This window comes from Eretmochelys imbricata, chromosome 5 (assembly GCF_965152235.1).
Source record: "Eretmochelys imbricata isolate rEreImb1 chromosome 5, rEreImb1.hap1, whole genome shotgun sequence".
NCBI lineage: Eukaryota > Metazoa > Chordata > Testudines > Cheloniidae > Eretmochelys > Eretmochelys imbricata.
This window is the reverse complement of record NC_135576.1, coordinates 124,978,227-125,003,883: the sequence shown is the minus strand read 5'-3', so window position 1 is coordinate 125,003,883 and position 25,657 is coordinate 124,978,227. Positions and strand designations below refer to the sequence as shown.

Sequence of the window (25,657 nt, the reverse complement as noted above, 5' to 3'; positions counted from 1 at the left end):
GTATTTTTCCCTACTCGTAAGAGTATCAAAAGATTACATTCATTTCTTTCATATGTATAATTTTCTAGTTTTTGTCTCTTGGTTTCATCTTTTCACACAGTGAATTGTAGCTGCCATTTGCATCTATTTAAAATGCATTGTATAAATGTCTACTTCTGTAGAAGACTATCATGTCTTACCCCTTGTATTGTGGATTGAACAAGTTACATTTTTTCTTGTGGTTATTTGCAAGTGTTTGCTTTTCCAGACTATCCAATTAAAAAAAAAATCTAGCCATTGATTTGTGACTTACTAGGTATTGATTAGAGAAAATATAACTGCATAATTCACTCTGCTTTAGTAACACTTATTTCATTGTTTCTGTTATGTAGCCTATTTTTCTGAGGTTATAAACACACCTAAATATACTCATTCACAAAGTATAACTTGTGAGAAGAGGTCACAAGCCATGTGCAATTTAAAAAAGAAAAAATTAATGGTTGGTTGATTTGAGCAAATGAATTTTTGGATGTGTACAGTTTTAAAATGGCTAAAATGTAAGAAATAAATTTGGCAAGGAATTGGTCCACTAAAATAGTCTAATTGCTTTGGTGGCTGTGAGATTTTTAAGCCAAAATATTTAAGTTATGTACTTCACCTGCATACTAAATATGCTCTGTACATTTTTTTCATGAATTTTCATAAGGATTTTTACTACGTAGCATGTGCGACTTAATGATGCAATCACGCGATAGACTAGGAATACTCTAAAGGAGACGTTCCGGTCTGTTGTGTACATAATACACGTTTCAAAAATCTGCCTAATTAAGGAATTACCCAGTGGAGTGGAAGTCTACTGGGTACATGACATGGTTTAAAAAAAAATCTTCGTATAATTACAACATTACATGTTAGCTGTTACGGGCAGTTTTGAATGCAGGGGAATGACCCATAGTTGCTATTTCTTCTGCTAAAATATAAATAGATTATGATCTGTTTTTAAAGAGAAATGAAATGCAGTTGTTGTGTCACTTCCCTTGTTGTGTTTTGCCTAACTGTAGTGACATCTGTAGTATGTGGTGATACAGTCAGACCATCATGCCCTGGTCTCAGAAAGCAGACGTAGCAGCACTGATGTAAATGAGTTCCACCCTCAGTTTCACATTTCCTTACTTGTCTTTTTGAGTCACACATTTAGGGCCTACAGCCGCAGTCCTCATGCAAAACACGCATTGACTTCGATAGGAGGTTTGCCTGAGTAAGGACTGCAGGATCATTCGTGTTGCCTAGATGAAGGTTTTTGTCTGATTAATTACCAGTTTAATTGTTGAGCACTAGAGAGAGAAAATACACTCTCAGTAGAATGAAGTAAGGAATAGCAGCAGAAAATGGAATCTGCCAGTGAGATGGAAACATAGCAATTGCCATACCGGATCATCCCATCTAGTCCCAGTATTCTGTGACCAGCAGAGGCCAGTACCAGATGCTTCAGTGGTTGTACAAGAAAACTTGCAGTGGGCCGTTATATAGGATAAGCTGTACAGATAGTTTCCAGAGAGTTTGTGGGTTGGATACTAAAGTGGACTCAACCTACAGGGTTGTTTAGTGTACTCAGGAAAATAGGCATTAGTCTAAAACAGAGGCAGAATGGTGGCTGGTAAAAACTGATCTGTGTAAGGAGACAGTGACCTTGGTTTCAGCTCAAGGTTATTAATAGGCAGTTGAAACTTTTCACATTTTACTCAACTGTCAAAATCATTCCATTAGGTATTTGTGGATCATAGTAGACTTGGTTGTTTGGATGGGGTTCTCTCTGATAATCAAGTGGGAATCCCATATTTTAAAATATGTTTTCATGCAGTTTATTACAGAATAATGGGGCTTGGAAGGACTTTGTAAGTGTCAGGTCTAAACTTTATTTAATCATCGCAGTTCTATGCATTATTCAAGTTTGATATGTGTGTTTGTATAAATCGGTGTTATGGAGTATGCAGTTAAGCACTGTATTTTCCTTTAAAAGTGACATTATGTGCTTGACAGTGGAATGAATATACTGTACTTGTCAAAAATGCAATGTTCAATTCACATAGCGTATTCTAGTGTAGTTGTGGTTCTGTGCGTGTGTAATCGCACACATGCATATAATATAAAACTGAGACTGGACGGTTCTCTTTAATTAGTGAGATTTAGTCAGATTGCATATCCTAGGTAGTAATGAGCTTCATATAAGCAAACCCTCATTGGATCAAAGTCAGTTTAGATAAGGGCAGCTCAAGGTCACAGAGGGAGCTGCCCAGCAGGCCAATTTGCATAAAAAATTACTGTCAGAAATAGGCCACTGAGGCAGCCCTGGCATTTTGATCTCTTGGCCTTTGTCATGGAGATTCCTGGTTGAGAAGGGAGGAAGGCCAGTGTCCCAGATAATGATTAACTGTTTTAATGGCATTCATTCATTCATTCCGCACTAACTACTCATGCAGAAAAAAGGGTTATGTAAAATGACATTAGAAGAAAAATCATTTGTAATCGTTGCATCGGGCTGCACTTTGAGGAGACATTAGGAGTAAATCCATGGCGTGGTAGGCTTATGCTTTATCTTCTGATATTTACTGAGTTTACTGGTGCATGAAAAGCTTTCAGCAAGAATAGCAGATGGGATGGACCTTTCATAGGTAATGCTATCTACCAGGTTATTACTTCTATATATTGATAGTGAAGTAATCTCCTAGATATCACCGTACAAATATAGATTATTTAAATGTTTGTAACAAAAAAAATAACATAGAGGAGCTACTTTCATGAATGCTTTATTTTGTACCCATTGGATTGGAGTCCTTAGATGCTTTTTTAAACCTTAAATAATAATAAAATAGAGGGCTTAAAAACATACAGGTTCCCCTTGTGTTTGGCTTTTGGAAAGCCGCAGAGATGTGTATAGTTGTAATCTGAACTGTAAGTATTCAGTTTAATTTGTCTCCTTAAATCTGACCTTTTCTATTTGCTAAACACAAGGGAATGTTGTGTGGAGCTTTTTTCATGTCACTTGAGCATACATTCCTAATGCAGTGAATACTCTCAAGGATTCTTGTTAGACCTTGTACAGTACAATAAGAAAAGCTTAACATCCCTCTGTTTCCACTACCGAGTTGTGATGTACAATTGTTTTCTAATGAGGTAAGACCTATTCAGAGTGCCATCCTCTTTTCTTAGTAGCATGGTGTACTATAGTTGGTTAAAAGATAGCATGCAGATAACATTTATCATAGTAATTAAAGTTTTCAGCTCAAAGTGTTATTCAGATTAACATCCAGAGGTTTATCAGGCGAGTCAGCAGTACATGAACTTCTGAGGAGAGCTGTTAGAGGCTGTAACTGCTAAGAACTTCAAATGCTAGTGTTGACCCATCTTTAAATAGAAGAAAAGACACAAACTACAGAAATACACACATAATTTATGAGCTGGGAGGATTACTTTTATCTTGAACTGTAAGATTTAACTACTGGATTAGAGTGAAGGAGTCTATAAGTACTTTTTATTTATTCATTCAGTCATATAAATTACTAGCATTATCACTGGCAGACATGATAAATTCTATGCTAGCAGTATCATTCTGATCCTTAAATCTGGTGTTTATTTAACAAATCATATCTCAGGAGAGAAGAGACCCTGATTTTTCTTTTTCAAAAGAAAGTTATATTGTTTTAAGCATCATGTACATTTTAATAGAGATTTTAAATACATACAACACTAGTAGTCTAAATTGTTTTATTGGATAAATCCGTGTAACACCATTTGACAGTTCAAGGTGAAAAACCCGACTAACATTGTAACAGATACTTTGAGGTTAACATATATGTGTGTCTGATGTGTCACAGTTGCAATTTCGCATTCCAAATACATGACAAACTATAAGAATAAGACCATTTAATCAAATTTCTCCAATTGAAATATAACCCTTTAAGGCTTAATAGAAATATAGAGTCATTTGTAATATAATTCAGTTGATCTTCCCTTGACAGATACATTCCACAGATATTCTAGATGAAGAGCTGTCTCTAGTAGACAAGTGGTGACTGAAGTAACCAGAGATAGTGACCTGTTGCAGTTTCTTGGTCGCATCACAATGTGAGCTGCAATTGACATAAGCCTAGAAAATGGATTTCATACACACAAAATTCTGTATAAAGGCAGAGGAAGAAGGATCCAGATTATTTAATTTATGTCTGCTTCTAAGGAACTCTGTATTAGAACCTATGCAACTTTATTTCCCGTGAGTGGCAGAGTATGGGATCCAAAAACGGGAGCTGGCCAAACCTACTAGGATTGAAGGCTTTGCACACCTCCTATTCAAAAACAGTTTGAATTTATGAATTTTTTTTTCATGTAAATTAAATATGGGGGAGGGGGTTTTAGCCTGTTCTATGTAGTAGAAAGAATGTCCAAAAAGCTAGGCTGGCACACGTGAGTGGCCTGAACACATTACTAGCTCCATATCTATCTACAGAGAGAGACAGAATATATATCTGTTGTTTTATGAGATTTTCTCTTTTTGTCTGTGTGCTCCTTTTGGCACAAACACTGGTTTTCATTCTCTCTGATTTTTGCGCCATGTTTATACTGTTTTTCATTGTACATGTCCCTTCTCTGATCCTTCATTCACAGCATGTAGTGAATGAAATGTGAACTGAGTTACATGAATCTGAAGTGCGCTTTTAAAGCCATATGGGTTCAAAATGTGGTGAAACAAGCTTGTCCTGTCCTACCAAAAATGTGATCAGATGCATAAAAGATGATCAAGGAATAATCCTGTAGTTTCTGTCTATTTTACAAGCATCACTATAATTCCTCTGTAAAGAAAGAATATACAGTTGCATTAGAAGTATTAATGGGATGTAAACACAATGAGAGGTTTAAAAGAAAAAAGCATCCCTTGCAATAACAGACTGATATTTAAAAAAAAAATTGATGAATTCTTTGAAATCACACACATTTTCCTGTGTTCCACTAGAATGAATAATAAAGGAAAATATGTGGACCTTTAAATTAATTGGATTCTGTTTTGACCGGTTTTCATAGAACCTTTATTCCATCCCCCTTCCTCGGCGGATATGCTAAGTCTGATTAAACAAAGGTTTTATTTTTTATTGTTTTCTATTGAATAAGTGTGTGTATATAACCTAGAACATATACATGTGTGCTCACACACTCCGTTCAAAATGTATGTGGTGGTACGCTGAGCAAAGTTATTATTTATTGGCTCTGGATTTAAAAAATAAATCTGCCTGACCCATTGAGTTCAGCTTAGTGTTCCAAAACTTTCTTTGCGTTAAAAAGCAGTTCTGACTTCAAACAGCAAACACAATAATTTAATTTGGTGTTTGGTGCAGATTCAGATCCGCTAGTGACTTGAAAATTGACATTGACAGATTCTGTTCAGTGACTAGGGGAAGGGGGCAGGGGAGGTGGAGAGTGAGAGGAAATAGGAGTGTGGTAGATTTAGGCTGTGTATCTCTCTCAGAAGACCTTCCCCATATTGCCTTAAGTGAGTCCTGCTGGGAGGGACTCGTTTTGCAATACACAAATGCTTCTATCCAGCTGGTGGATGTAATATCTGATGGCCCTGGTTGTTCCCTGAGGATAGTGGGACATCTGCAAAAAAGAGAGCGAGAAATCAGCAGCCTACTTTCCTGCACTGAGAGTCGAAATAAAATGGCTGTATGGAACGGACACTGAAGTTTCCTATCCCACTTGATTTTGGTGATCAAGGTTTAATTTGTTCTGTAATATTACATGAGCAACTTGCTCCTTTTTCCAAGCTTCTTGTTTGCAGCTGGAATGCTGTTGATTTAGACAGCTTTTTGTTTAGATTATTTTAAACATTTGGAATTCACCAGACCTAATTCTCACCTGTTTTCCGTATTGCAGACCAGACCAGGATCAATCAAGAAGTCCAGTTCGTATTCTGAGCATTCTGCATTGGTGTACTGTTACAACTGCTCCCAGAAAGGACATTATGGATATGTAAGTCTCAGTAGTCTCTGGCTAAATGTTAAATGTATCCATCTTATACATATGCTTATCTTCACTGTGGTGTGTGGTGGGAGGAATGAGCTGAAAGACTCACGCTAACACTGTAGAAAGAACAGTGCTAATTAAATATGGGTGATCTTGCAGCATTGTTAAAAATAATTGGATGCCACTGTAAAATGATCTGGAACAGATAAAAAAAGAAGAAATACCTTAGGCTAATTTTTAAAAACATGTTAAGTTCTCCTGTGGGTGTGGCATGGAATATTGCTGAAATGTTCAGTGTCTCCACTTTAGTCAGCCAGACTATTTCAAATTGACAGGATTTGGTACTCCCAATTGTTCTGACATTGGGATAGGTATATATTAAAGTACCATAGAAGAAGTCCCAAAGCCATGTCTTGAATCAGTGCCATCTGATTAGAAATTCCCCCTCCCCAGCCAACTTTCCAGGCCATTTAACAACCAGTTTTCATACAGAAAAAATTGATGGTTTCTAACCTGTAACTTAATGTCTCTTCTTGAGTTTCATATAATTTCTTCATTAGGGAACAATTTTCCAGGATGATGAGCACCCTAAACGTATGTTGGCTTCAATGGGAATTGAGGGCATTTAACACCTTACAGGATCAGTTCCTTGATATATATTTTGACTGTCAGTATCCTTACACAACAGGTGCAGCTCTGCACCTGTAGCCACACAAAACAGGTGTTGTCTTATTAATTTTGCTGTGAAATATGTCTGAGGGAAATTTTACAATGAGAAACAATATTGATAGAAAATCTGCATTCCAAGTGTCTTGAAAGCTTTAGGTTCATCCTTTTCTAAATCCTATGGATAGTATTCACCCAAACACTCCTTTCTTCCCTCCTAACTGTCTTACATGTCCACTTAGCCACAGTAGTTGTGTTTTACAGCATCACAAACAGAGCAGGGTGTGTTGTTTTCAAGGAGTTTCAAGCCTCATATGGAATGGTATGGGGACATAAGGCAGTTAAAAGTCAATCAGGTTAGTTAGGGCTACCCCCCAGCAGACTTAAATGTTAAATGAAGAACTTTAAAATTGGTGCACAACTTTACTTGGAGCCAATGTAAAGATTTCTAGATTGGAGGGCTATATTGTGACAAACATGTACCTATTAAGAAATCTGCTACACTCTGGATAAGGTGTGTCCTTGGGGGCGGGGGGACCCTAGAAAATAGGCAACTGCAATAATCCAATATAGATAAAATAGAAGCATTAGTCATCAGCCCTATTTCTTTCATATTGAGCAGCAATCACAATCTTGGCAATAGTTCTCAGATGGTACAAAGCGGTCTGCCTAACAATAGCTCTAAGGTGCAAGTCATCAGTTTTAAGATGTATTGATAAATCTGCTAATAGTATGACACACCAACACTTATTCCTGTAGTTTGTTCTGTCATTGCTCAATCTAGGATTTCAGACTGTAATTATCAGAACCTTCGACAAAGGAAATGTTGAAATTATTGGTCACATTTGTTATCTATAAACAGAATAAAGTCCAAACCAGTAATATATATATACTTGGTGCTTTAAAAGAGTTTATTTCACAAAGTTGAAAATAAGTATGAGCCAAAACATTTGGGAGAAAAAATTTAAACAGAAAAAGTGAATGATAATTGGGAAGTGTTAAAATGTTCTTGAGGCCCAAAAAGTCACAATCAAGAGAGAAGACCACAGTGGATAAAAAAAATTAACCTGGCTTAGAGGGGAAGTGAAAAAATAAAATACTGTAAACAAGGAAGTGGAAGTTGGTAGTAATGAATGTGTAAATCAAAAAATTACGAATTGTAGAAAATTGATAAGGAAAGCAAAAGGGGACAAACAAAATTATGGCCAGTGGAGTTCAGGACGAAGAGAAGAAGCTTTTTAAGACTATTAGGAACAAAATGAATACTAACAATGGTATTGGTCCATTATTAGATGGATGGGGTAGAATGGTCAATAATAAAGCATAAAAGATGGAAGTGTTCGAATCATATTAATAATATACTGTGACGAAGTTCCTCCTCTACCTTGGTGGGTCTTGCGTTTATTGGCAGATTTGCTCACCTCGGAGATTCATGGCAGCCCTCAGTCTTTGCCGTTTTCATGACCCACAGTCCAGGTCAATTGCTCCTGTGTCTGACCAGGAGTTGGGAGGTTTGGGGGGAACCCGAGCCCACCCTCTACTCCAGGTTCCAGCCCAGGGCCCTATGGAATGCAGCTGTCTAGAGTGCCTCCTGGAGCAGCTGTGCAACAGCTACAACTCCCTGGGCTACTTCCCCATGGCCTCTTCCCAACACCTTCTTTATCCTCACCCTAGGACCTTCCTCCTGGTGTCTGATAATGCTTGTACTCCTCAGTCCTTCAACAGTACATGCTCTCACTCTCAGCTCCGAGTGCCTCTTGCTCCCAGCTTCTCACGCACACCACAAACTGAATCATAGAATATCAGGGTTGGAAGGGACCTCAGGAGGTCATCTAGTCCAACCCCCTGCTCAAAAGCAGGACCCATCCCCAATTAAATCATCCCAGCCAGGGCTTTGTCAAGCCTGACCTTAAAAACTTCTAAGGAAGGAGATTCCACCACCTCCCTAGGCAACGCATTCCAGTGTTTCACCACCCTCCTAGTGAAAAAGTTTTTCCTAATATCCAACCTAAAACTCCCCCACTGCAACTTGAGACCATTACTCCTTGTCCTGTCCTCTTCTACCACTGAGAATAGTCTAGAACCATCCTCTTCGGAACCACCTCTCAGGTAGTTGAAAGCAGCTATCAAATCCCCCCTCATTCTTCTCTTCTGCAGACAAAACAATCCCAGTTCCCTCAGCCTCTCCTCGTAAGTCATGTATTCCAGATCCCTAATAATTTTTGTTGCCCTTCGCTGGACTCTCTCCAATTTTTCCGCATCCTTCTTGTAGTGTGGGGCCCAAAACTGGACAGAGTACTCCAGATGAGGCCTCACCAATGTCGAATAGAGGGGAACGACGTCCCTCGATCTGCTGGCTATGCTCCTACTTATACATCCCAAAATGCCATTGGCCTTCTTGGCAACAAGTGCACACTGTTGACTCACACTGTTGAAGTGAGGTCCTTTTTAAACTCAGGTGCCCTGATTAGCCAGCCTTAATTGATTCTAGCAGCTTCTTGATTGGCTGCAGGTGTTCTAACCAGCCTGTCTGTCTTAATTGTTTCCAGAAAGTTCCTGATTGTTCTGGAACCTTCCCTGTTGCCTTACCCAAGGAAAAGGGACCTACTCAACCTGGGGCTAATATATCTGCCATCTGTCACTCTCCTGTGGCCATCTGGCCTGACCCTGTCACAATATTCATATCAGATAATGATGATGAATTAATTTCCTTTCCAACAGCAATTAAGAATGGTGTTAAACTGCAGCTACTAAAGCTAGACATTTTTAACTTAGCAGAACTGGGTGACTTGCAACCAAGAGTATTAAAAGAGGTGGCCAATGAGCTATCTGAGCCATTAATGTTGATTTTCAATAAATCTTGGAACACTGTGGAAGTTCCAGAGGACTAAAGGATAGCTAACATGTTAAAAAGAGAAAGCAGGGTGATCCAGGTAATTGTAGACCTACCTGCCTAACATTGATTCCAGGCAAAATAATGGATACAGGACTTGATTAATAAAGAATTAAAGAAGGGTAATATAATTAATGCCAATCAGCATGGTTTTATGAAAAATAGATCTTGTCAAATAAACTGGATACCTTTTTTTGATGAGATTACAAGTTTGGCTGATAAAGGTAATAGTGTTGATGCAATAGACTTCTGTAAGGTGTTTGATTTGGCATCACACAACATTTTGAGTAAGAAATTAGAATGGTACATAATTAAAATGGCAGTCTTTAAATTGTCAAAGATATAACAAGATCCAATGGCTGGAAGTTGAAGCTAGACAAATTCAGATTAGAATTAAGGCACAAATTTTCAACAGTGAGAGTAATTATCCATTGGAACAATTTACCAAGGCCTGTGCTGGATTTTCCATCACTGGAAACTTTTAAATCAGGATTGGATGTTTTTTGTAAACAAAATGCTCTAGTCCAAACAGAAATTAATTCAGGAAATTCCTACGGCCTTTGTTAGGCAGGAGTTGAGATGAGACTATCTCAGTGGTCCCCGCAGACTTTAGAATCTATGAATCTATTACCTTTGTTTAAAGTTTGATAGAACAACCCCAACACCAGAACAGTTTTCCATCCCGCAAACAGAGCTAACCACACCTGGCAGGAGTAAACTCCCATGGGATACAGCCCTGTAAGCCAGCAAAACCCAAAGGAAAGGACTTAGTTCACTCAAAATAGAGTTGAAACAAGGTGGGGATCCGAGAAGGAATCTTCAGTCGTGACTTGTTCTAGGACCTGGACACATGTAGACAACCCACAGCCAACTGCAGCAAAGTATATGGGAGACTAGCAACCATTTAGCAGGGTCTGAGCCAGGAGGATGCAATCTGTGTTTTTTACCCACTGGTCTTGACCCCATTGTGGGTGACACATTTACCCCCAATCACATTTCCCTGTGAAAGATTGCTGCAAAAATGAGTTCTGTGGCAACTGTGAGAGTGTGGAGTCCCCATGCACAGTTTTCCACACATTTTGCCCCCAACGCAGCAGAAGGGTATTGTGTTTGTAGCATTTGAGCCTTGTGCATCGACAGAGCAGTTAAGAATTCAGTCCTTTGTAATTAAAGAGTGTATCATTCACACTTTGGCTTAAGTTGCTCTATTGTAAAAATTCCAGCTCAAAAGTGGCTGAAAGTACGGATAGTGGCCGTGGGAACATCTTGGTAGTGTTGCACCTAGACACGTGTAGTCAGTAGATAGAGTTCAAATCTACAAATCCCACAAACAAAGAGAGCTGTTCATAAAGCAAGTGCAAAAACCATTGCCCCTCTCAACTCAGGGTTCTAAGAGATGGACATCTCTGACTGGATTTAAAAAGTCTGTCTTTAGAACAGAAAAAGACTGCAGGAATTCCCAAATAAATGGATCTGCATGGTCTTCCTCAGTTTGCTGTTTCCAAACCTCAAGAAATAAATGACACACAGCAGAGTGCTTCTTTCCTTTAAAGCTTAAGTGTACCAAGGTATAAGGAGACAGAAGGCTCAGATTATGGTTTTGTAAAGAACGTTATTGTGACTAACGTTTTTCACAATAGTCCATCATATGTTAAGCTACCTCTTACTCCTGTTGATGAAATCTGAAATACTCAGTACTTGCTAGAAATTTAGGGATTCACTGGACTTTCACCATTCCCAAAAACTGAAGCAACAGAAAAAACTTAGTTAATTGCTAGCATTAACAGGACCATTTCCATCCATAAGATCATCATACGCCAACTCACTTCCTCCATTGTTTTTAGATGTGGAAATACTTGGACATATATTTAATACAGCATTGATGCCTTGAGGTCACAATTGCCGTAGACTTAAGTTACCATATTATCTGTTTACTCAGAATACATTTTTTAAAACTGTCGCTTCCGTTAAAGGGTCAGTATTGATGGCAAATCTGTTCTTTTCACTGGACTTCCAAGAATGTTCCATTTCATTACAATCTATACGTCCAAGCCATCCACTGGAACAGCCATAACGAGGACTAATTTTTTAGGGTCTCACCATTAAGTGTAACAACTTCCCACATTAATCAGTGGCAATCCATTGCATTATTCAGACTTTGCAGCAAGTTTTGCATGTAACAAAACTAAGGAACTGGGTAGTGTCTGCAGATGTGCCTTGCATTCACATCCAAATGCGTCAATCAAATAGAAAATGCCTCTGCTGGGTTAGTAGCAGGCTGTGCTTTCAGTCCTTTGTGGGTTACCTCTAGTGCTGAAAAATGTCCCCAGGGTATTTAATGGCACAAAGTATATAGCAGTAGTGGCAGTATATTTGAGAGAGAGGGGTGTGGGAGAGTGCATGTTGTACACTATTGAGATGATTATTCAATACAGTGAAGTTAAAAGAGGAAGCAGAAGTGCTGGTTTTGGACGCATGTGCATTTCATCCACTAGGGCTTTACTGTCAACATATTAACAACATGAAAAATAACTAAAGGGCCATCTGTCTGTGGCACAAGCCCTAGACTTTGTGCAGCATCTCAGAACAGACCTGAGGGAGTGTGTTTCACAGCCATCAAAGAAGATAACTGTGTCTTTGCATTACTTGTCTAAAACAGTATCACCGCTGCTTTTGAGTAAATATTTGGCAATTTTTTGGCTTAATGTTTTCTTTCACTTACTCAGTATAGAGTGCCAAACCTAAACGCCTCTTCCTAGGCTTCTCCCATCTTAAACCTTGGCCAGGTGTGTCATATTAATCTTTGAAGCCTTTTTATGTACTAAAGATGCAGTTATGCTTCTCTATCCCTTTGTACCTTAGTGGGGCAACTGGTATTGGGGCATGTAAGAGCTGGGATTATGCAAAGGGCAGAATCCTGTGTTTTATGGAGACTCCAACTGTCTCTCTCCACCACCTAGTTTTATATTGAATTATTGCATTTGGATGACTGACTCATGCCACTCATATTTAAAAAATGTTTTTTTCCTACCTGTGTCTTAACATTTCATCATATAGGCATTGTATCAAACAGACCTCATAGGAAGAGGAGGAGCGTTAATTGCTTATCATGGTAGGGAGTCCTTTATCCCCTTTCCTCAGGGTCTGCCTTGCACTTTTCAATACGCAGAAGCATCTAAGTCATGAAAGCACCACCTGGGAGGCAAGAATAGGAAAAAGTTTGGGATTTGTAATTATCAGTAGTTAGACACAGATTACAAATTGCAACAATATATATTGCATGCCAAAAAAGGGCGTAGATTGATTCTGAGACCTACAAATTTCTGTTGAAGAACAGCCATATTGGAGTGCTTATCCAGCGGCTCTGTGGTTGTGGCCAGACATGCCTCCCCCGTCTCAAAAAAGAAAACTGTTTTAGAATTCTGTAGAAAAATTCATAAGTAGTTCTGATCGGTTTGTAGGCATTTCACCTGTCTTTGCTGTCTGTCCCATCACACTCCCTTCAAGTGGCCTATTTTATTCTGTGATTCTATTGGGATGATTTAATTGGGGATCGGTCCTGCTTTGAGCAGGGGGTTGGACTAGGTGACCTCCTGAGGTCCCTTCCAACCCTGATATTCTATGATTCAGCTGAAAAAATACTTGAGTGTCCTCCTCTGGATCTTTCCCAGCAGTAACCAGTTCATTAGCCATTCTACAGCCTCCTGCCCCGCATTTATTCTGATAATATGTGTTTTGAGGAGTTTGGCAGTAAGGTTACATTCTTGACATGTCAGGTACTGATTACTGCTGGAAGCAGCTTGCTAAATGTATTGTGCCAATAATCAATGCCTAACCTGGAATGGAAGTCTTGTGGTCCAATATGCATCTCTTTCCTGAATATTCGTATTATGTAATAGAATCCTAGAACCACAGGGTTAGACGGGACCGCAGGGGACATCTAGTCTAACCCCCTGGCAAGATACAGGATTTTTTGTGTCTAAACTATCCAAGAGAGATGGCTACCCAGTTTCCGTTTGAAAACCTTCCGTGAAGGAGCAGCCACAGTCTCCCTAGGCATCTGTTCCATTGTCCTACTGTTCATACAGTTTGGAAGTTTTTCCTGAGACTTAATCTAAACCTATTATTCTGTAGTTTGAACCCACTGCCTCTTGTCCTGCCCTCGGTGGCAAGAGAGAACAACTTTTCTCCATCTTTTTTTATGGCAGCCTTTCAAGTGTATGAAAACCGCTATCACGTCTCCCCTTAATCTCCTCTTTTCCAAACTAAACACACCCAGTTCCTTCAGCCTTTGCTCATCTGGCCGCATTCCATCCTTTGATCATCTTTGACACTTGCCTCTGGATCCTTTCCAGTTTCTCTGCAGCCTTTCTATATGTTGGTGACCAAAACTGGGGACACTACTCCAGATAAAGCCTAACCAGCACTGAGTAGAGTGGTTCTATCACCTCCTGTGACTTGCATGCTATGCCTGTTAATGCAACCTAATATTGCATTTACTTTGTTTGCAACAGCATCTCACTGCTGGCTCAAGTTGAGACTCTGATCCACCACAACGTCCAGATCCTTCTCAGCAGCTCTGCTGCCAAGCCAGTTTTCCCCCAGCCTGTATTTGTGCTTTTGATTTTTCTTCCCTAAATGTAGCACCTGACACTTGTCGTTGCTGAATTTCATTTTGTTATCGATAGGTCTATTCTTCAATTTATCAAGACCCCTTTGAATTTACTCTATCCTCCAAAGTGTTGGCAGCCCCCACCACCGGCTTTGTGTCATCTGCACATTTGATCAGTATGCTCTATATTCCTACATCTATGTCATTAATAAAGCAGGGCTGTCACACGCTTAAAAAAATTAATCGCGATTAATCATATTGTTAAACAATAATGGAATACCATCTGTTTAAGTATTTTTGGATGTTTTCTACATTTTCAAATATATTGATTTCAATTACAACATGGAATACAAAGTATAGTGCTCACTTTATATTTATTTTTTATTACAAATATTTGCACTGTAAAAAACAGTATTTTTCAATTTACCTGATACAAGTACTGTAGTGCAATCTCTTTATCATGAAAGTGTAAATTACAAATGTGGAATTATGTACAAAAAATAACTGCATTGAAAAATAAAACAATGTAAAGCTTTAGAGCCTACAAGTCCACTCACTCCTACTTCAGCCAATCACTCAGACAAACAAACTTGGTTACAATTTGCAGGAGATAATACTGCCCACTTCTTGTTTACAGTGTCACCTGAAAGTGAGAACAGGCATTTGCATGGCAAGGTATTTACGTGCCAGATGCGCTAAAGATTCCTATGTCCGTTCATGCTTCAACCACCATTCCAGAGGACATGCCTCCAAGCTGTTGATGGGTTCTGCTCTGTAACTATCCAAAGCAGTGCAGACTGACATATGTTCATTTTCATCATCTGAGTCAGATGCCACCAGCAGAAGGTTCATTTTCTTTTTTGGTTGTTTGGGTTCTATAGTTTCCACATCAGAGTGTTGCTCTTTTAAGACTTCTGAAAGCATGCTCCACACCTTGTCCCTCTCAGATTTTGGATGGCACTTCAACTTTGGATGACACCTTGGGTCGAGTTGCTGTAGTTATTTTTAGAAATCTCACATTGGTACCTTCTTTGTGTTTTGTCAAATCTGCTGTGAAAGTGTTCTAAAACAAACGTGCTGGGTCATCATCCGAGACTGCTATAACATGAAATATATGGCAGAATGCTGGTAAAACGGAGCCGAAGACATACAGTTCTCCCCCCAAGGAGTTCAGTCACAAATTTAATTAATACATTATTTTTTAATGAACATCATCAGCATGGAAGCATGTCCTTTGGAATGGTGGCTGAAGCATGAAGAGGCATACGAATGTTTACCATATCTGGCATGTAAATACCTTGCAACGCCAGCTACAAAAGTGCCATGCAAATGCCTGTTCTCACTTTCAGATGACATTGTAAGTAAGAAGCAGGCAGCAATATCTCCTGTCAATGTAAACAAACTTGTCTTAGCGATTGGCTGAACAAGAAGTAGGACTGAGTGGACTTATAGGCTCTAAAATTTTACATTGTTTTGTTTTTGAGAGCAATTAGGTAACAAAAAAAAATCTACATTTGTAAGTTGCACTTTCATGATATATATTGCACTACAGTACCTGTATGAGGCGAACTGAAAAATACAATTTCTTTTATCATATTTACTGTGCAAATATTTATAATAAAAAATAATATAAAGTGAGCACTGTACCCTTTGTATTCTGTGTTGTAACTGAAATCAATATATTTGAAAATGTAGAAAAAATCCGAAAATATTTAATAAATTTCAGTTGGTATTCTATTGTTTAATAGTGTGATTAATCGCGATTAATTTTTTTGAGTTAATCACATGAGTTAACTGCAATTCATTGACAGCCCTATAATAAAGATGTTAAATAATACTGGACCCAGAACAGAGCTCTGTGGAACCCCACTTGAGACCTCCTTCCAATCTGACATCATTTCATTAATAGTTACTTGTTCGCAGTCGTTTAACCAATTATGTATTCACTTAATGGTAGTTCTGCTGAGCCTGTATTTCTCCATCTTACTCATCAGAATATCTGTGTCAAAAGCCTTGCTGAAGTTCAAGTATATTATGTCCACCGCATTCCCCCATCCACCAAACCAATTATCCTGTCAAAGAAGGAAATCAAGCTGATTTGGGAGGATTTCTTCTTGGTAAACGCATGCAGTAATAGCACTATGCTTAAAATAACTCCCTGCTTTACCTCTTGCTTTGAGACTATTGCAACCACATACAGCAATATGTCTTAGTGTTTGTCTACACTTGAAATGCTACAATAGTGCTGTGGCGCTTCAATGTAGACACTACGTACCCTGATGGGAATGATTCTCCTGTCGATGTAGGTAATCTACCTCCCTGAGAGGCGGGGTGGCTGGGCCGACGAAAGAACTCTTCCATCAGCCTAGCACTGTCTACACCAGGGAATAGGTCATTTTAGCTACACTGCTCAGGGGTGTGGATTTTTCACATCCCTGAGTGACATAGCTGGGTTGACCTAACTTCTTACTGTACACCAGGCATCAGTAAACTAATCTAATCTTCATTCTCACTGACACACGCTTTTCTTTCCAAACTGCCTTCCATTTACATGAGCACTGAATACACCATGGCTAAGCTTCCCTAGTTACCATTTTAAATGTCCTTCGAGATAGAGCCCACATAACTGAAACAATTTTACCTGAGATCACATAACCCTAAAGTCTGAGGGCTTTTTTTGTTGGTCACTCTGTTCACCAGCTCCTGCCTGTTAGTCAGTTTTCATGCTTGTACATAGTGTCACGGTTAGCAAACTTTCAGGGAACATACCACAAAGATAATGTTGTCCTAGGGGTGGGGGTGAGGGGGAAGGATATCAGAGATGTCAGTGTTGATATGTCATATCTGCACAGAGTGCTTTCTAGACTTTTGCTGCATATTTGACAGTATTAATGTTTTGAGTTGTTCAGCAGAAAAAGAAAAAAAGTCAAAGACGAAACATTTTGGCATATTTTCCCAGCTAGCCGTGCAGAGGGCCAGCACAAGTCTTGAGTGGGATTTAAGTTGGGTATGGGGGCAAATTTCACCTTAACAGATAGTTAATAACATTGAAAGCTTAAGCTATAGACTGCAGACCGGAGTCTTAAAGACCGGAGAAAAAGACCCTGATTCAAAACCAACACAACTTGCAAAGTATCTATAGAAAGGAATAAAGAAAGGAGGGTTGGAAGGTGAGATCACTTAGATGGCAGAATAAGGGTGGTTTGAGTTCCTTATCTGTAAATTTGCATATTTTCAAGTGTTTAGGGTTCTTGGACATTTGATCTTTTAGCTTTCCTGATTTTTAATGTGTTTTTTTGTTTGTATGTGGGTTTTTTCCTAACTGCAATGTGCTTATAAGGATTTTTACTCTTAAGTTACTGAAGTGTTCTCTGAACCTTAGCTTTACTTCATCCAAGTTCTTTGTCTGAATAGGAACCAGAGTAGTTAGAAATTTAAAAAAATGCATTCAGTTGCCAAGTCCACTGCTGCCAGTTTGGGATATAGTTTAATCTTGGCTCAAAGACCAAGGAAATCCTAGCTGAAGACATTTCTAGTGTGTTGTAGATCTAAAGTATACAGGAGGAAGTGTGAGGACACATAGGAAGAGGGGATTGTAGAGTTAGCAGTACCAAAGTCTTGAAAGAAAGCTGCTCAGCATCTGGTGGGGACATCAGAAAAGTGAAAGCCACTGAAGATTTCATGAGAACAAGAAGACAGATTTAACTAGATTTGGGCTTGTTCAGAGAGGAAAAGAATCACACCTCCAAGAAATTTACAAGCAAATAAAGCAGCAGTTAGTATCACCTAGCACCCTGAAGTTGAGCCAGATTGGCTGTCAAGACTGCAATAACGCTTAATTCGTACGATTCATATTTGCCAATCTGTGTGACGGAGAAATAAGCCCCACTATAAGTGAGATTCTGAGTACAACTAAACCAATCAGTTCCTGTGACTCAAGATTCTAGACTTTCCCTTCTCATCTCTTCTTCATGCCAAGTCTGATGTCTCCTTGCCGACGAAGTCTCCTGCAGAATGTGTTTTGATTCAGTATCTTTCAGAAAGTTAATTCTGATTGGTTTTTTTTGTACAACACCTGCTTACAGTGTGCCTGACTCTAGCCCTTCACTTCTATATGTACTACATTTGCTACATAGCTTTGTAAATCAAAATAAGAGCAGGTTTGTAATAACTGATGGGAGACATGGGATTCCATCTGTCACACCCGTAGCTATCAAAGGATAGTAACAAAGAAGTTAAATAAACATTTAAATAAATGTTGCTGCATATGCACAATTGTGATACAAATATAAGCAGGACTATTGGAAACTAATACAATTGTCAGGATTTAAAGAACTGAAGGCCAGATTCCCCAGCTGGTGTAAATCAACATTGATCCATAGACTTCAGTGGGATAAACCTGATTTATACCCTTTGAGGTTCTGGTTTATTTCCTTAACTCTGAAATCAATAATCCAAAGCTTAACAAGATGTCACAGCATGTAGTAACCTAAAATGTGATTTGCAGGAGTGCTCAGAGAAGCGGATGTACAATGGGGCATTCCCTTCTTCCCCATTCGTCTACTACTATGATGATGAGTATGACATCAAGAGGAGATCTCAGAGGGCAAAGAGAAAGGTTGAAGGTATGGTATATTTTGTGAAATACTTCTTACTGACCATCACGTTTTTAAGTGGTCTTTAATCAGGATACATTGGTATATTTACTGCTTTTTGTTAGGCATTTTGTAATCTTGGCTTTCTTCATGTTGTTTAAGATGATGATGGGGATTATCTCAATCAACAAGCAGGGCAAGGCTAATGAGTTTAGTAACCTCAGTCTGTTCCTGAAATTCATTGTTCTAATAGGACACCTGGAAGTACTTTAACCCCCAAAATCTCACTGGCCTTAAAATGGTTATAAACTGATGGGGAGTGTTCTCTGAATTGTAAATTATGTTTTTAAAAATCTGTTACAAAAAAAAACAACCAATGTATATGAATGGCCACTTTCTACAATGAGCCCACTTGTGGTGGAAGATACTACTCAACATGAGTAAAATTGGGAGGGTCTGATCCTTACTCTGTCCAGATCTCTGAAGACCCATCTGTAGAACAGGTATATCTACTTCGCAGCCAGATCAGCAGTTTTTGGACTGCAGAATCTTGACTATAGAAATGTCAGAGGTAAAATGACACTGTTTGATTTTCCAGTCCCCGATTGAATATATTGGTCTTCCAAAGATAATTGTTTTTTAAACTGAGCAAATTTCATATGAAGTCACAGAGAGAAAATGATTATGGAAACCCACAATATCACTTTTCTGGCTGCAACTGCACTTTAAAATGACATGACGATAAACTTCTGGCTTACCCAGTGTTTGCCAAAATATCTGAGTTTTATCCAGGTCCTCAGATTTTTACATACCAGGTCCATTGCTGACCCCAAACTGCAAACAGAGCTGTGGTTTTCAAGCGTTGTGGTTCTGGCCTCTTAGTGACTATTAAAAGAAACTGTTCTATTTTACAGAACTTCAAGAAGCCGGCCTTTTGCCAGTGCAGTTCAAGAGACTGAGGAAGGAGGAAGAACATAGGGGACAGTGTCATAAGAAAAAGAAAAACCTTTGGAAAGAGCATGTAAAGAGTCCTAAAGAAGAAAAGTGCCACAAAAAGGCCAGTAAGAAGTCCTGGGCAGAGGAACGCAAAGAGAAGAAACACAAGAAAGATGTCCAAAGGAATAACAACCAGGAGGAGGACTTTCCTAGGGGGTGTAGAATACACTCCCCCAAGGGCAGCAAAAAGCATCACAGCTCTGCCTTCTGTCCACATAGCAGGAAAACAAAAAATGGCCAGGAGCTGCTGGATGCAGCTAAAAAGAAGAAGAAAAAGAGAAGGCAAAGAAACAAGAAAGACAGTAGTTCCACCATTGATGAGAGCTTATTTCTTATAAAACAGAGGAAAAAGAAATCAAAACAGGAATCCAGCTGCTAATCTGTCAACAGAAAGCTATGGTGGGAGGGGGGTGTAACTCACCACCGTTTTGCCATGGTATTTTTCTGACCCTGCGCTAAGATGTAGAATTTGAATCCACCTTTGCATACAGGCATGGATGTGTAAAACCAATACGACAAAGAAAACTGAGCTTGTGACTCTCAGCTTCTTAAAGAGAGTATTTGCAAATGGGTAGGAAGTGGTTAATGTACGCAAGTAAAATCATACTGTATTTTTTGGCAGTCCCTCTTTTTCGGTAAGTCGATGAAAGGTTGGGAACTTTTTCTTTTTGTTTGGATGAATGAGGGAAAAGGTCCATAGTGGGGAGGTTTGGCCTTCTTTCCTTTGAGCGATTCCTTTTAAGAATGCTACACCTGTCAAAGTACTGTTGTTAAGCAAACGTGATTCCCTTGCAGCCTGACTTTAAAGAGAGGCTTTCACACTGGGGAGACTTGGAGAAGGGGCAGGGAAGGGGAAGGTAAACAACAATACAAAAAACAATCTTTTTTGGAGAAGCATTTTCTTACTTCTCACACAGCTGGAGTCTGCAGTGAAATTGTTGTATTGTACTTATGACATGACAGTCTTCTGCCCTGGAAACTCATGTGATGTCACAAATTCATCATAATCACAGCATTGCAAGTTTAAGTATCAGAAGCAGATGAACTACGAGGAAGCAAATCCTTGATTGAATAACAAATCTTTTTGCTGACTGGTAAGCAAGAGAAGTTCATTTAAAAAATGTTACAAGCAGTTGGGTTGACATCTGGAATTAAATATGCCATTGTTTTCCACAGTGTGGAAGTCCTGCTTTTTAAAAGATAAAATTATGTAACCAAGCTGTAGAATGCAAGCAATTTACCTGCTTCCAGAAATATAATGCCTACGTTTAATGACTTAATGGGGTTTTTTTTGTTTGTTTGTTTTTTTAAGAAATGAAGTATTTTTTGTACTCAAAGAATTAAAAACTTTGTAAGGATAAATACTTTATCAAAGGAACCAACCAAATAAAGTTTTATGTGGGGATACATGAAACAATACGTTGGTTATACATTTTCTTTTGAGGTAGAAAACAATTCCTAGTTTTTGTTAACAAGATTAAATTATGTCAGTTCCAACCAAAAGGCTCTCGGCTATGGAATAATATAGATACCCTCCTCTAAGCCCCTTTTCTAGCCTGAGCAAAACAGTAGCTAACAATAATGGCTTCATAGAGTTGGTACATACTCCTTGAGAGAGTTCTACTAGTTTTGAAACCTGTTGGATTTTGAAACTGAACAGGATGTGTATTAACCTATGTAGGCAAGCCCTTAGTTACATGGGGAGAATTGCCTGCATAGCTATACCAGTATAATTATGCCAGTAAAATTCTACATGTGGACACTGTTATCCCAGGATAATTATGCCGGTAATTTTCCATGTGTAGACAAAGCCCTAATTCATCGGCTTTTAGGTTGAAGGGATCACCTGGGTGAATGTAAGGATTTCAGTAGCCATATTCTTACATATCAGAGATTATTTGGAGCAAAAATAAACAAATAGGAATTCATGTATCTCAGGCCCCAATTCTACTTCATGTAAAATGTGTCCTCAGAGGGGGTTCCAAACTGATTTTTGTTTAACTCAATGCTGTATTGAAATGACAATTCTCTAGAGGTACTTTTGGAAAAAATTAATCACATGTAATTTTTTTTTAATTCACTCCTGAAAAGACTTTTCCCTAATATCCATTCTGAGCCTCCTTCCCTATCTGCTGCATTTCGCATTCCTTTTTACTTCTCAGCAGACCGTCCAGTCTGGACTAAAGGCCCTTGTGGGACACCAAATTGAGGAGCTTTTCTTGCTTTGGATTGAATCCATCAGCCAACCCCCTAGCCTCTGTTCTGTCTCCTTGGTGTGAGGATATGGCCAGGTAGCCCACAGCAAAGCAGCTGGGTTCCTTCAGAAGAGGAGAGTTTTTTGCACAGCATGAAGTGGTCTGCTTTTCACTCTCATGCAGTCAGCTCCCAAAGCCCAGGAAACAACATTCAGCATAATGAGTTGTAATTGAGCACCATGGGTATGTCTACACTGCAATTAAACACCTGCATCTGGCCTGTGTCAGCTGATTTGGGCTTGTGGGGCTCAGCCTTCCAGGTTGTTTAATTGCAGTACAGATGTTCAGGCTCAGGGACTCTCCCTTCAATGGGAGAATCCAGAATTACCTCAGCAGCTAGCAATGAGTAAAAGGCCCCGATGTGATGTGGGTTGTCATAAAGGAGAGAGGTTAGCAGGCGATAATTCATAGACCTTATGGCAGAGGTGACCATTACGATCAACAAGCCTGACCTGCCTAACACAGGCCACAGAATCTTATTCGGTGATTCCTGCCTCAGGCCCATCACTTCTGGTTAGTGTGACTCCAGCATTGTATCTCGTTTTCAAGACACCCACAAGGAAATAAAGGGCACAGTGCATTCCTCACCCATCCACAATGTGGAGATGTGTAAACTTTATGTAACGGCATAGCCCAGTGACATGTAACACAGGGATTCCACAAATATAGTACAATAAAAACACTCAAAAAAGCAAATTATAGCATCACTATCATTACCATACTAATGAGGCAATGCTATAGAAAATCTAGCAATTATTGTGCTTAGTAACTACAAGTGTCCTTTAAATAACCATATAGATGCATACATTCCAAGACCAGACGGGACCACTTGTGACCTCTAGTCTGAGCTCCTGTAGAACATATGCCATAGGACTTCCCCAAAATAATTCCTAGAGCAGATCATTTAGAAAAACATCCAATCTTGATTTGAAAATTGTCATTGATGGAGAATCCACCACGACTGATGGTACATTGTTCCACTGTCTAATTACCGGTTTCAGAGTAGCAGCCGTGTTAGTCTGTATTCGCAAAAAGAAATGGAGTACTTGTGGCACCTTAGAGACTAACAAATTTATTTGAGCATAAGCTTTCGTGAGCTACAGATCACTTCATCGGATGCATACTGCAGAGATATAAATAGAATGGAAATTGTGTTATCACCATATTATAAGACATCATCTGTTTTTTTCCACATACAGAACAGACATATTTATTGAACACTTCTGCCTTTTCTGTATTGTTGTTGATAATTCTACCATTTCTATCTAGTAATGGACCAATACTATTGTTGGGATTCTTTTTGTTCCTAGTATATTTTTAAAATTCCTTTTTATTGTCCTCAACTCTGCTGGCCATAGATTTCCTTTTTGGGCATCTAATAAGGTGTTCTTCAATGATGCCCAATTATCATTAAAGACACTTGTTCTGAGGTGCCAAAGGATATGGGAGGCAGACCAGTTGAGAGTCTCTGAGTAAGATAAAAGGTGTAAAAAATAGGGGTGATGTCAAGGTTGAGGCCTACTATAGACCACCAGATCAGGATGAGGAGATAGATGAAGCATTTCTAGAACAAGTAACAGAAATACCCAAAACAAAAGACCTGGTAGTAATGGGGGACTTTAACTACCCAGACATCTGTTGGAAAAGTAATACGGGAAAACACAAAATTTCCGTTAGTTCTTGGAATGTATTGGGGACAATGTTTTGTTCCAGAAACTGGAGCAAATAACCGGGGGCATAACCATTTGAGACTTGATTCTGACCAACAGGGTGGAATTGGTAGTAAATCTGAAGGTGGAAAGCAATTTGAGTGAAAGTGATCACAAAAACGATAGACTTCATGAGTCTATGGAAAGGAAGGCTCTGGGAAGAAGGATAAAGGAGTTTGAGGTGCAAGTGGTGTTCTCGTCCATCCTCCCCGTGGAAGGAAAAGGCCTGGGTAGGGACCGTCGAATAGTGGAAGTCAACGAATGGCTACGCAGGTGGTGTCGGAGAGAAGGCTTTGGATTCTTTGACAATGGGATGGTGTTCCATGAAGGAGGAGTGCTGGGCAGAGACGGGCTCCACCTTACGAAGAGAGGGAAGAGCATCTTTGCGAGCAGGCTGGCTAACCTAGTGAGGAGGGCTTTAAACTAGGTTCACCGGGGGAAGGAGACCAAAGTCCTGAGGTAAGTGGGAAAGCGGGATACCGGGAGGAAGCACAGGCAGGAATGTCTGTGAGGGGAGGGCTCCTGCCTCATACCGAGAATGAGGGGCGATCAGCAGGTTATCTCAAGTGCTTATATACGAATGCACAAAGCCTTGGAAACAAGCAGGGAGAACTGGAGGTCCTGGTGACGTCAAGGAATTATGACGTGATTGGAATAACAGAGACTTGGTGGGATAACTCACATGACTGTAGTACTGTCATGGATGGTTATAAACTGTTCAGGAAGGACAGGGCAGAAAAGGTGGGGGAGTAGCACTGTATGTAAGGGAGCAGTATGACTGCTCAGAGTTCCGGTACGAAACTGCAGAAAAACCTGAGTGTCTCTGAATTAAGTTTAGAAGCGTGAGCAACAGGAGTGATGTAGTGGTGGGAGTCTGCTATAGACCACCGGACCAGGGGGATGAGGTGGATGAGGCTTTCTTCCGGCAGCTCGCGGAAGCTACTAGATCACATGCCCTGGTTCTCATGGGTGACTTTAATTTTCCTGATATCTGCTGGGAGAGCAATACAGCGGTGCATAGACAATCCAGGAAGTTTTTGGAAAGCGTAGGGGACAATTTCCTGGTGCAAGTGCTAGAGGAGCCAACTAGGGGGGGAGCTTTTCTTGACCTGCTGCTCACAAACCGGGAAGAATTAGTAGGGGAAGCAAAAGTGGATGGGAACCTGGGAGGCAGTGACCATGAGTTGGTTGAATTCAGGATCCTGACACAGGGAAGAAAGGTAAGCAGCAGGATACGGACCCTGGACTTCAGGAAAGCAGACTTCGACTCCCTCAGGGAACGGATGGGTAGGATCCCCTGGGGGACTAACATGAAGGGGAAAGGAGTCCAGGAGAGCTGGCTGTATTTCAAGGAATCCCTGTTGAGGTTACAGGGACAAACCATCCCAATGTGTCGAAAGAATAGTAAATATGGCAGGCATCCAGCTTGTCTTAACGGTGAAATCCTTGCAGATCTTAAGCATAAAAAAGAAGCTTACAAGAAGTGGAAGGTTGGACATATGACCAGGGAGGAGTATAAAAATATTGCTCGGGCATGTAGTAATGAAATTAGGAGGGCCAAATCGCACCTGGAGCTGCAGCTAGCGAGAGATGTTAAGAGTAACAAGAAGGGTTTCTTCAGGTATGTTGGCAACAAGAAGAAAGCCAAGGAAAGTGTGGGCCCCTTAATGAATGAGGGAGGCAACCTAGTGACAGAGGATGTGGAAAAAGCTAATGTACTCAATGCTTTTTTTGCCTCTGTCTTCACGAACAAGGTCAGCTCCCAGACTGCTGCGCTGGGCATCACAACATGGGGAATAGATGGCCAGCCCTCTGTGGAGAAAGAGGTGGTTAGGGACTATTTAGAAAAGCTGGATGTGCACAAGTCCATGGGGCCGGACGAGTTGCATCCGAGAGTGCTAAAGGAACTGGCGGCTGTGATTGCAGAGCCATTGGCC

At 39.8% G+C, this 25,657-nt stretch overlaps 1 protein-coding gene across 4 annotated transcripts in view; it reads left to right on the top strand.

The window, feature by feature from the left end:
- The window catches only part of ZCCHC7 (zinc finger CCHC-type containing 7), a 161,099-nt gene extending 140,067 nt beyond the window's left edge, over positions 1–21,032 (top strand). For all 4 annotated transcript variants that reach the window (XM_077817835.1, XM_077817836.1, XM_077817834.1 and 1 more), the window contains exons 7-9: positions 5,905–6,000; positions 18,673–18,790; positions 19,675–21,032. In XM_077817835.1, the coding sequence (XP_077673961.1) occupies positions 5,905–6,000; positions 18,673–18,790; positions 19,675–20,135 (675 nt within the window). In that variant the 3' untranslated portion in view covers positions 20,136–21,032. The remainder of the gene's footprint in view (positions 1–5,904; positions 6,001–18,672; positions 18,791–19,674) is intronic.
- The last annotated feature ends 4,625 nt before the right edge of the window (positions 21,033–25,657 follow it).